The sequence below is a fragment of the Aquarana catesbeiana genome, linkage group LG08, assembly GCF_042186555.1.
Source record: "Aquarana catesbeiana isolate 2022-GZ linkage group LG08, ASM4218655v1, whole genome shotgun sequence".
Classification (NCBI taxonomy): Eukaryota; Metazoa; Chordata; class Amphibia; order Anura; family Ranidae; genus Aquarana; species Aquarana catesbeiana.
The window spans coordinates 289,757,616-289,769,535 of NC_133331.1; the positions used below are offsets into that span (position 1 = coordinate 289,757,616).

Here is an 11,920-nt window from a genome sequence, read left to right on the forward strand (position 1 = left end):
ACATCCAATATTAAACAGCTGTGGAAGCAAACACTTACTGCTGGACCAACATGACAAAGTTCCATTTTCCATTCTTCAGTATAATGTGATATTTCCAACAAAGAGTTTGAAGGAAGGTCCACCTCCATTCCTCACAATAACCAAGAAATCAATGTCCATACGATATCGCCCAGTGTGCCATGGCTGGTTTGCTTATTTTGCCCAATTCATTCAAAGTTTTGGTTTTCTTCATTCGTTTTACAATTGTTTGCTATTTAACGAAAAGGTCCATATCATTAGAAGGTGTATAAAAACAATTATAACCTATTTCAAAAAATTTCATTCCAACAGATGGGCGGTGTTTTTCAAAAATCAATACATTGGAGCGACGTCTTGTTATATCTCCAGGTTGCACTGCAAAAGATGGTGGCATTTCACAATCTTCTCCAAAAGTAACACTTTTCTGGTTGATAAGATCAATGGATCCTTCTAATCCTGAGGAATCTTCTGATAAATCCCATACTATGACCTCAGATGTCCATCTAAGATCAACAGATCCTTCTAATCCTGAGGAACCTTCTGATAAATTCCATACTAGGACTTCAGATGTCCATCTGAGATCAATGGGTCCTTCTAATCCCGAGGAATCTTCTGATAAATCCCATACTATGACTTCAGATGTCCATCTAAGATCAATGGATCCTTCTAATCCTGAGGAATCTTCTCATAAATACCATACTATGACTTCAGATGTCCATCTAAGATCAATGGATCCTTCTAATCCTGAGGGATCTTCTCATAAATACCATACTATGACTTCAGATGTCCATCTAAGATCAATGGATCCTTCTAATCCTGAGGAATCTTCTCATAAATACCATACTATGACTTCAGATGTCCATCTAAGATCAATGAATCCTTCTAATCCTGAGGGATCTTCTCATAAATACCGTACTATGACTTCAGATGGCCACCTAAGTTCTCACTGTGCTGACAGACCAACTGATCCATCCGATCCCCATGAGGGAGCTCGCACAGGAGGGAGCTCATGGTCATATTTGGTGTGCGGAAAAACATTAGATAATGAAAAAGGACTTGAGAAACACCAGATATGTCACACGGCTGAGCGTCCTTATTCATGTTCGGAGTGTGGAAAATGTTATGCTAAGAGACAAAGCCTTGCTACACAGCAGAGAATTCACACTGATGAGCGTCCCTGTTCCTGTTCAGAGTGCGGAAATTGTTTTTCTGACAAAGAAAGCCTTCTCATACACCAGAGAATTCACACGGGGGAGCGTCCCTTTAGCTGTCCGGAGTGTGGAAACTGTTTTCATGACAAAGGAAGCCTTACTGAACACATTGAGAAAGCTCATATTGGTTTTCCTGACCAAAGACAGGTTCATATACACCAGAGAGTTCACACTGGTGACCGCCCCTTTTCCTGTTCGGAGTGCGGAAAGTGTTTTTCTAGAAAAGAAACCCTCGTTGCACACCAGAGAATTCACACTGATGAGCGTCCCTTTTCCTGTTTGGAGTGCGGAAAAAGTTTTTCTAAGAAAGAAACCTTTGTTAACCACCAGAAAATTCACAATGGTGAGTGTCCCTTTAGCTGTCCAGGGTGTGGAAAACGTTTTCATGACAAGGGAAGCCTTCGTAAACACATTAGGAAAACTCATAGTGAACGCTCCTTTTCCTGTTCAGAGTGCGGAAAATGTTTTACCAGAAAAGACACGCTTGTTAGACACCAGAGAATTCACACGGGCGTGCGTCCCTTTAGCTGCCCAGAGTGCGGAAAAGGTTTTCATGATAAAGGAAACCTTGGTAGACACGTTCAGAAAGATCATATTGGTTTTCCTGACCAAAGAAGCCTTCCTAAACACGAGAGAGTTCACCCTGTTGAGCGTCCCTTTTCCTGTTCAGAGTGCGGAAATTGTTTTACTAGGAAAGACTCCCTTGTTATACACCAGAGAACTCACACGGGTGAGCGTCCCTTTAGCTGTCCGGAGTGTGGAAAATGTTTTTATGATAAGGGAAGCCTTAGTAAACACATTAAGAAAACTCATATTGGTGAACGCCCCTTTTCCTGTTCGGATGTGCGGTAAATGTTTTTTCGATCAGAAAGACCTTCGTAGACTTGAAAAAAGATTACACTTGTGACCAAGCCATATTTATGTTCAAAGTGTGGAAAATATTTTTCCGAGAAAGAACCCCCTTTTTTTTTTTTTTTAATTGAAAAAAAAAAAAAAACTTTATTGAGATGTAAACATGTTATACATTGGTACGTTCAGCATACATGCAGAGTTTTGTACATAGCATACTTTCAATAAACTTTTTTATACAATAACCATTTTTACCAAGAACCCCTTCTTATACACCAGAGAATTCCCTCAGGTGAGCATCCTTGTTCATGTTCAGAGCGCGGGAAATCTTTCGATCCGAAAGAAGAACTTGTTACTGAAGGGGTTAAATCTGCTTAGACCTGGACAATCAGTAGAAGTCTTTCGAAGCTCCCGGAAGCATCCAATGCAGACAAGAGAGTCGTTCAATGAATGCTTGCTTTTAATAGTAGGAATCGCATCTTTATACAAATTATGGACAAAGAATATTGCACAACTTAAAGAGAAAGGAGGGAGGGAGGGAGGACAGAGTTCATCACATGACGCATAATTCCTATACAAACATATAGCATCTCAGACATAATTTAAACTATTTAATGCTGACGTTCTGACTTTGTCTGAAGACATCATTTCAAAGCAAGTTCTTACCCGACCTTATCTATCCTGTGGTCATCGTGACAAACAAGACCCTAAAATAAGAGATTATTCCTCTGTCGGCTATATTAAAGTTTTAGTCATGTTAACTCTTTCTCCTCCTTCAATCCCCTCTTATATCACAAAAGTGATTTCACCATGATCACTCAATGTTTTCTGTGTGGGGTCATTTTGTTGCGTTGTATAATCGCAGATGCATTAAATAAGCTTGAACAATATATAACATATAAAGATTACACTTGTGACTGAACATATTTATGTTCAAAGTGTGGAAAATATTTTTCTGATAAAGAACCCCCCCTATACACCAGAGAATTCCCTCAGGTGAGCGTCCTTATTCATGTTCAGAGTGCGGGAAATCTTTCGCTCCGAAAGGAGAACTTGTTACTGAAGGGGTTAAATCTGCTTAGACCTGGACAATCAGTAGAAGTCTTTCGGAGCTCCCGGAAGCATCCAATGCAGACAAGAGAGTTGTTCAATGAATGTTTGCTTTTAATGGTAAGAATCACATCTTTATAAAAATTATGGACAAAGAATATTGCACAACTTAAAGAGAAAGGAGGGAGGGAGGGAGGACACAGTTCATCACATGACGCATAATTCCTATACAAACATAGCATCTCAGACATAATTTAATGCTGATGTTCTGACTTTGTCTGAAGACATCATTTCAAAACAAGTTCTTACCAGACCTTGTCTATCCTGTGGTCATCGTCATTTCAAAACAAGTTCTTACCAGACCTTGTCTATCCTGTGGTCATCGTCATTTCAAAACAAGTTCTTACCAGACCTTGTCTATCCTGTGGTCATCGTCATTTCAAAACAAGTTCTTACCAGACCTTGTCTATCCCGTGGTCATCGTCATTTCAAAACAGGTTCTTACCAGACCTTGTCTATCCTGTGGTCATCGTCATTTCAAAACAGGTTCTTACCAGACCTTGTCTATCCTGTGGTCATCGTCATTTCAAAACAAGTTCTTACCAGACCTTGTCTATCCTGTGGTCATCGTCATTTTAAAACAAGTTCTTACCTGACCTTATCTATGCTGTGGTCATCGTGACAAACAAGACCCTAAAATAAGAGATTATTCCTCTGTTGGCTATATCAAAGTTTTAGTCATGTTAACTCTTTCTCCTCCTTCAATCCCCTCTTATATCACAAAAGTGATTTCACCATGATCACTTAATGTTTTCTGTGTGGGGTCATTTTGTTGCGTTGTATAATCGCAGATGCATTAAATAAGCTTGAACAATATATAACATATAAAGATTACACTTGTGACTGAACATATTTATGTTCAAAGTGTGGAAAATATTTTTCTGATAAAGAACCCCCCCTATACACCAGAGAATTCCCTCAGGTGAGCGTCCTTATTCATGTTCAGAGTGCGGGAAATCTTTCGCTCCGAAAGGAGAACTTGTTACTGAAGGGGTTAAATCTGCTTAGACCTGGACAATCAGTAGAAGTCTTTCGGAGCTCCCGGAAGCATCCAATGCAGACAAGAGAGTCGTTCAATGAATGCTTGCTTTTAATGGTAAGAATCACATCTTTATAAAAATTATGGACAAAGAATATTGCACAACTTAAAGAGAAAGGAGGGAGGGAGGGAGGACACAGTTCATCACATGACGCATAATTCCTATACAAACATAGCATCTCAGACATAATTTAATGCTGATGTTCTGACTTTGTCTGAAGACATAATTTCAAAACAAGTTCTTACCAGACCTTGTCTATCCTGTGGTCATCGTCATTTCAAAACAAGTTCTTACCAGACCTTGTCTATCCTGTGGTCATCGTCATTTCAAAACAAGTTCTTACCAGACCTTGTCTATCCTGTGGTCATCGTCATTTCAAAACAAGTTCTTACCAGACCTTGTCTATCCTGTGGTCATCGTCATTTCAAAACAAGTTCTTACCAGACCTTGTCTATCCTGTGGTCATCGTCATTTCAAAACAAGTTCTTACCAGACCTTGTCTATCCTGTGGTCATCGTCATTTCAAAACAAGTTCTTACCTGACCTTATCTATGCTGTGGTCATCGTGACAAACAAGACCCTAAAATAACAGATTATTCCTCTGTTGGCTATATCAAAGTTTTAGTCATGTTAACTCTTTCTCCTCCTTCAATCCCCTCTTATATCACAAAAGTGATTTCACCATGATCACTTAATGTTTTCTGTGTGGGGTCATTTCGTTGCGTTGTATAATCGCAGATGCATTAAATAAGCTTGAACAATATATAACATATAAAGATTACACTTGAGACTGAACATATTTATGTTCAAAGTGTGGAAAATATTTTTCCGAGAAAGAACCTCCCCCCTTCCTATACCCCAGAGAATTCTCTCAGGTGAGCGCCCTTATTCATGTTCAGAGTGCGGGAAATCTTTCGCTCCGAAAGGAGAACTTGTTACTGAAGGGGTAAATCTGCTTAAACCTGGACAATCAGTAGAAGTCTTTTGGAGCTCCCAGAAGCATCGAATGCAGACAAGAGAGTCGTTCAATGAATGCTTGCTTTTAATGGTAAGAATCGCATCTTTATAAAAATTATGGACAAAGAATATTGCACAACTTAAAGAGAAAGGAGGGAGGGAGGGAGGACAGAGTTCATCACATGACGCATAATTCCTATACAAACATATAGCATATCAGACATAATTTAAACTATTTAATGCTGATGTTCTGACTTTGTCTGAAGACATCATTTCAAAACAAGTTCTTACCAGACCTTGTCTATCCTGTGGTCATCGTCATTTCAAAACAAGTTCTTACCAGACCTTGTCTATCCTGTGGTCATCGTCATTTCAAAACAAGTTCTTACCAGACCTTGTCTATCCTGTGGTCATCGTCATTTCAAAACAAGTTCTTACCAGACCTTGTCTATCCTGTGGTCATCGTCATTTCAAAACAGGTTCTTACCAGACCTTGTCTATCCTGTGGTCATCGTCATTTCAAAACAGGTTCTTACCAGACCTTGTCTATCCTGTGGTCATCGTCATTTCAAAACAAGTTCTTACCAGACCTTGTCTATCCTGTGGTCATCGTCATTTCAAAACAAGTTCTTACCAGACCTTGTCTATCCTGTGGTCATCGTCATTTCAAAACAAGTTCTTACCAGACCTTGTCTATCCTGTGGTCATCGTCATTTCAAAACAAGTTCTTACCAGACCTTGTCTATCCTGTGGTCATCGTCATTTCAAAACAGGTTCTTACCAGACCTTGTCTATCCTGTGGTCATCGTCATTTCAAAACAAGTTCTTACCAGACCTTGTCTATCCTGTGGTCATCGTCATTTCAAAACAAGTTCTTACCAGACCTTGTCTATCCTGTGGTCATCGTCATTTCAAAACAAGTTCTTACCAGACCTTGTCTATCCTGTGGTCATCGTCATTTCAAAACAAGTTCTTACCAGACCTTGTCTATCCTGTGGTCATCGTCATTTCAAAACAAGTTCTTACCAGACCTTGTCTATCCTGTGGTCATCGTCATTTCAAAACAAGTTCTTACCAGACCTTGTCTATCCTGTGGTCATCGTCATTTCAAAACAAGTTCTTACCAGACCTTGTCTATCCTGTGGTCATCGTCATTTCAAAACAAGTTCTTACCAGACCTTGTCTTTCCTGTGGTCATCGTCATTTCAAATCAAGTTCTTACCAGACATTGTCTATCGTGTGGTCATCGTGACAAACAAGATCCTAAAATAAGAGAGATTCCTCTGTCAGCTATTTTAAAGTTTTAGTCATCTTAACTCTTTCTCCTCCTTCAATCCCCTCTTATATCACAAAAGGGATTTCACCACGATCAATTAATGTTCTCTGTGTGGGGTCATTTCGTTGTATAATTACAGATGCATTAAATAAGCTTGAACAATATATAACAAGGATAAAAACCAGACACATTAAAATTTAACATTCCTGCCTGTCGGAACCAAGAGAAGATGGAACCAAAAAAAAACACCAAAACTTCCTAGTGCCTTTTTAAAGGGGTTCCACCCATCTTTGGCAATATCTCTCGCTTCAGCTTGGAGGTTTGACACCTCCTTTTCGGTGTTTATGAATTATTTCATAATAATCTGGAACTTCAATACTGATATTATGAATCCATGTGCAGCACTCATGGTCCTCTGTTACTTCAGAGTCCAGTCAGAGCAGCACTTATGGATTTGATAGCTACTTCGTGCATATCTAGTTATTTACGAATAGCCCTTTGTTGAATACTTAACAGTTTGATGTCTACAGAATTCTTTTCCATAATTTCATTTAATTCAACTAATTTTGGAGTAGCTATTAAATCTTTTCATTATTTCTATTCCCCATCCTGTCCATGAGGGAAACCATGCCCAGGCTTTGTCTTTATCAGAAAACAACTCTCTTTTCTCTATGTGTTTAAGGGGGTACCTGGGGGTATGCTCTAGCTCTCAAAAGATGTTGGTGCTTTCCTTTTTCATCCCCTATGATTCCCATCACTGTATTTAAATGGAAAGAGCAAGGAAAATGGACTTTATAGGCACCAAGGGTGCCTATAAAGTCCATTTTTCCTTGCTCTTTCCATTAAATAAATTAACATATAGGACACGGCACTGCTCTACCTAATAAATCCCCAAAGCTCCATCCTGTGGTGGAATTTGGTACTTTTTTGATTAATTCCCATCACTGGAATCAATGAGGCCAAATAACACCACCCACGGGTACCAACCATATACATTCCCATAGACACACTCCTAAACCTTGTGGACAGCCTTCCCAGAAGAGTTGAAGCTGTTAGAGCTGCAAAAGGTGTGCCAACTCAATATTAAACCCTACGGACTAAGACTGGGATGACCTTTAAAGTACAAGTGCGTGTAAAGGCAGGTGTCCCAATACTTTTGGTAATACAGTGTATTTATTCATGTTCAGCGTGCGAGAAACGTTTCAACAAAAAAGTAACCCTTGTTAGACAACAGTGAATTCCCTGAGGTGAGCGTCCCTATTTATGTACAGAGTGCGGGAGATGTTTCACTAATGCCGTGTACATACGACCGGACTTTTCGGCATCAAAGGTCTGACAGAACGAATCCGTCTGACAATTCGATCGTGTGTGGGCTTCATCGGACCTTCAGCTGACCTTTTCTGTCTAAAAATCTGACAGACTTTAGAAATAGAACATATTTCAAATCTTTCTGACGGACTCGAGTCCTATCGAAAAAAACGTTTGTCTGTATGCTAGTCCGACGGACCGAAAATGACGCAAGGGCAGCTAGTGGCTACTGGCTATGAACTTCCTTATTTGAGTCCGACGAAATAATTAGAGAAAGTCCTGGACAGCTGCACTCAAATTGATATGTTGCCTTTATTGAATAAAAGTCATAAAAGATACATGCCGCAGCAGAAAAATGCAGGAAAGCTGACGCGTTTCACACTGTGCTCAGTGCTTAATCGTAGCTATGATTAAGCACTGACCACAGTGTGAAACGCGTCAACTTTCCTGCATTTTTCTGCTGCGGCATGTATCTTTTATGACTTTTATTCAATAAAGGCAGCATATCAATTTGAGTGCAGCTGTCCAGGACTTTCTCTAATTACTTCGTTATACTAGCATTGCCAGCACCTGTTGCTTCCAGCATGGAGTAGATGTTTGTTTTTGATCGGCTTTCCTAGAGCGGTGATAATCTTCTCTTTCCACTACTTATTCGAGTCTGGTCGTACGTCATCACGTTCGAAACTATCGGACTTTGGTGGGATCGTGTGTAGGCAAGTCCGTTTCGTCGGAACTCTGTCGAAAAGTCCTTCGGAGTTCAGGCGGACGAGAAGTCCGCTCGTGTGTACACGGCATAAGAAACACTCCCTTCTTGCACACATGATGAGACACAGCTCAGAGCATCCAAACAACTTTCAGACTGCAGTAAATGTTTTACGGATCACATAAGTCCAAATGTAGAGGACTACAAAGAGAGGAAGATGGTGGCGGATTATTGTGGGCACCGCGCATGCTCAGGACATTTCTCTAAAAGCGGTGAGCGTGGTTGTTAGGTATTTTATTGTTATTTTTCTAGGAATAATGTATAAAAGATGAATAAAAAAGTCCAATGGGTTTTGAAAATTCTAGTCACATGGCTAAAATAATGACCCTTCTACTTGTATTAAAGCTTTGTGAATTGAGCCTCATATATTGTGTTTTCAATGTTCACGTTGTTTTTCATTCTGTAAATATTAAAATTCTATCAAATTATAGTTTTTCCTTTTATTTTTGTATTGCGTGGATGTGATGTGCACATTATTACTGCTCACTGATTGGTTGCTGGAGGCTACTACACATCCTTACCGCTCAATAATTGGTTGCAAGAGGTTAGTGCACATCATTACTGCTCACTAAAGGTTACAGCACATCATCTCCTCACTGCCTGCACACCCTGGACTGGGGAGGTGAGGGGACCCATCAATAGACAAAAAACTCCTAGGGATCCTAGGACTCCAGGGATCAGTGGCAGTGCTGGGGGAGGAGGGTGTGATCAGTGGCAATGCTCGGGGGTTGATGGGATCAGTGGCAGTGGTGGTGGGGGGAGGATTAATCATGTAGAACTCCAAAGGGGATAATTGGGGGGATAGTGTTAAAAAAGAGGAATTTGTGCTGGGGGGAGTGATTGGAGGAAAAAAGAAGATTTGTACTGGAAGGCCAATTTGGGTAGAGGGGTTTGTGCTAGATGGGTGAAAAGGATGTATGATTTGAGGGGGAAGGTTTGGGGAGGAAGAGGATATGTACTAGAGAAGGGATTGGGGTTGGGGGGTTGTGCAAGAAGGGAGGACATCATTTTTTCTGGGAGAAGGTGCGGGGAATTTGAGGTGGACAAAGATTTGTGCTGGATTTTTTTGGAAGGGGGAGAAGGAATTTTTGCTGAAAGGGTAAAGCGGGAGGAGAATATTGCTTGCAGGGTGAATTTTGCCCCTCTTGACACCTACACTGTGTGTTATACACTCCTGACTTCTTCACTCTTTTGTTCTCCTGATCTCTGCAAGGAAAAGGAGACCCCACCCTGCAGGGGAAAAGAGAAGCAGTGTGTAGAGAGGGTGGGACAGTGTGTACAGTGGGTGAATTTTGTATACTTCCCAGGTTGTGTTTATATGTCATTTCTAATAGGACCATTATTAAGCAACATCTAATATTTAGTGCAATTTTGCCACACCAAATTTATTCTGTGGCGCACATTTGGTCATTTTCTCCCTGAGATGTCCTTCAGTCTCAAGTTCTAAAGTTGGGAGGTATGTGATGTTATGTAGCGGGGTGGCTTGTATACATTTTTAACCCTCTTGAGCTTGGCAGTGGGTGGTGCCCCATGGCTCACTGGAATCCTTTACCATGGGACCTTCCACTCCTTGGGATGGCCCTTTACAAGTTATTTTTCATCTAGAAGCTCTTATAGGCAGCCCAATCTGACTTGACCAGGATTTCATGACATATCGATCTCTGGGGACCCCACATTTACGAATTGCACAGGAAAGCTCCATGGGAAGTTCTCGTTAGTCAGAAATAATGCAATGTCTAGACTGATGAATATCTTTTATATTACTTTGCTAAAAAATTGAAACAAACAAGGTTCTGTACATTCAGCCACTCTCCAGGTGGTGGGACAATAGCTTGGTAACAAAGCCTCTCAAGCTCAGCAGTGGATGGTTTCACTCCTTGGATTGACCTTGACTAGCTCTTAATATCTAGAAGGCCCTAAAGGCAGCCCAACCTGGCTTGACCAGGATCCCATTACATATTGCACTGCATCCACTGCTAGGGAACCCACATTCACGTAAAAGTTCCATGGGAAGTTCTCATTACTCAAGAATAATGCAATATCCAGAATGATGCATATCTTTTATATTACTTTACAAAATAATTTAAACAAAGTTCTGTACATTCGGCCACTTCCAAGGTGGTGGCACAATAGCTTGGTAACAGCACAGAGTTACACAAAATAATTTACATAGAGATTCTGTTTCCTACTGGGATGAAGTCCAGGTATCCCCTAGCATAAGGTATGCCCCCCATCTTACCTTGTCTTACCCTCATCCGACTATCTTTCTCAGCTTCTGAATGTAGAGATGACTATATGAAAGATCCATCCCCATTCCTCAATAAAATGTCATGTTCCCAACAAATGAGGAGATACTGTACACCATATGAAAGGTCCATCTCCAATCCTCAATTTAACGTCATGTTCCCAACAAATGAGGAGGAGATACTGTACATCATCTAAAAGGTCCATCTCTGTTCCTCAATAGAACGTCTTGTTCCCATCAAATGAGGAGGAGATACTGACACCATATGAAAGGTCCATCTCCAATCCTCAATTTAACGTCATGTTCCCAACAAATGAGGAGGAGATACTGTACATCATCTAAAAGGTCCATCTCTGTTCCTCAATAGAACGTCATGTTCCCAACAAATGAGGTGGAGATACTGTACACCTGTCAGGATGCACCCACCAGCAGAAGAATCCTGAGGCACAGAAGAGTGCGCATTCCTACTGCCTATAGGAATCGGGCTACTGCGCACAGAAGTGCGTATGCGCGAACTGGAGCGCAAACAGGAGCTGTCACGCACCCTCAGGCGCGCCGGCGCTTTCCCGCACCCGTAACTGACGCTGGCGCCAAGTGAGTCTATTTGAACCCAACCAGTACCTAGCCCCAGTGCTGCCTTGTCTTCAGCTTCAGTGTATCCTATTTCCTGAGAACCTGTATCTTAATCCCTGTTATCCATCCGGCTTGTCTTGACCATCCTTGAACTCTACCTGTACTGACCTCAGCTTGTCCTGTGACCAATCTCCTGTCTTCTCCTTGGCACCTGCACTTCTGATCCGGCTTGACCTGGCTTGTCTCCTGACCACGATCCTGCCTGAACCCTGTATTCAATTCTGCCCGCCGCGTATGACCATGCCTGCCTGACCTTGCTACTTGTTGCCTGCCTGTCGGTCACCTTGCTGAAGCTCTCCTGTGACTTCACCAGCTCAACTAGGACTAGCCGCCCTGCTGCCAGCAAAGACTTCTTGGAGCTCATGCGACTCTGAACTTTGGCGCCTTTTGTCTACACTATCAGGGGCCCTGAGTCAGAGTGGTAAGGGTTGCCTTGCTCGTCCATTCAGGCTCTTCTACCATGTACGTGATAACACCATATGAGAGGTCCTTCTCAATTCCTCAATATAA

General features: G+C 41.4%; 1 protein-coding gene across 2 annotated transcripts in view; it reads left to right on the forward strand.

Moving 5' to 3' along the window:
• LOC141104681 (uncharacterized) overlaps positions 1-3,338 on the forward strand; it is a 122,737-nt gene extending 119,399 nt beyond the window's left edge. For both annotated transcript variants that reach the window (XM_073594345.1, XM_073594346.1), the window contains one exon: positions 331-3,338. In XM_073594345.1, the coding sequence (XP_073450446.1) occupies positions 331-2,081 (1,751 nt within the window). In that variant the 3' untranslated portion in view covers positions 2,082-3,338. The remainder of the gene's footprint in view (positions 1-330) is intronic.
• The last annotated feature ends 8,582 nt before the right edge of the window (positions 3,339-11,920 follow it).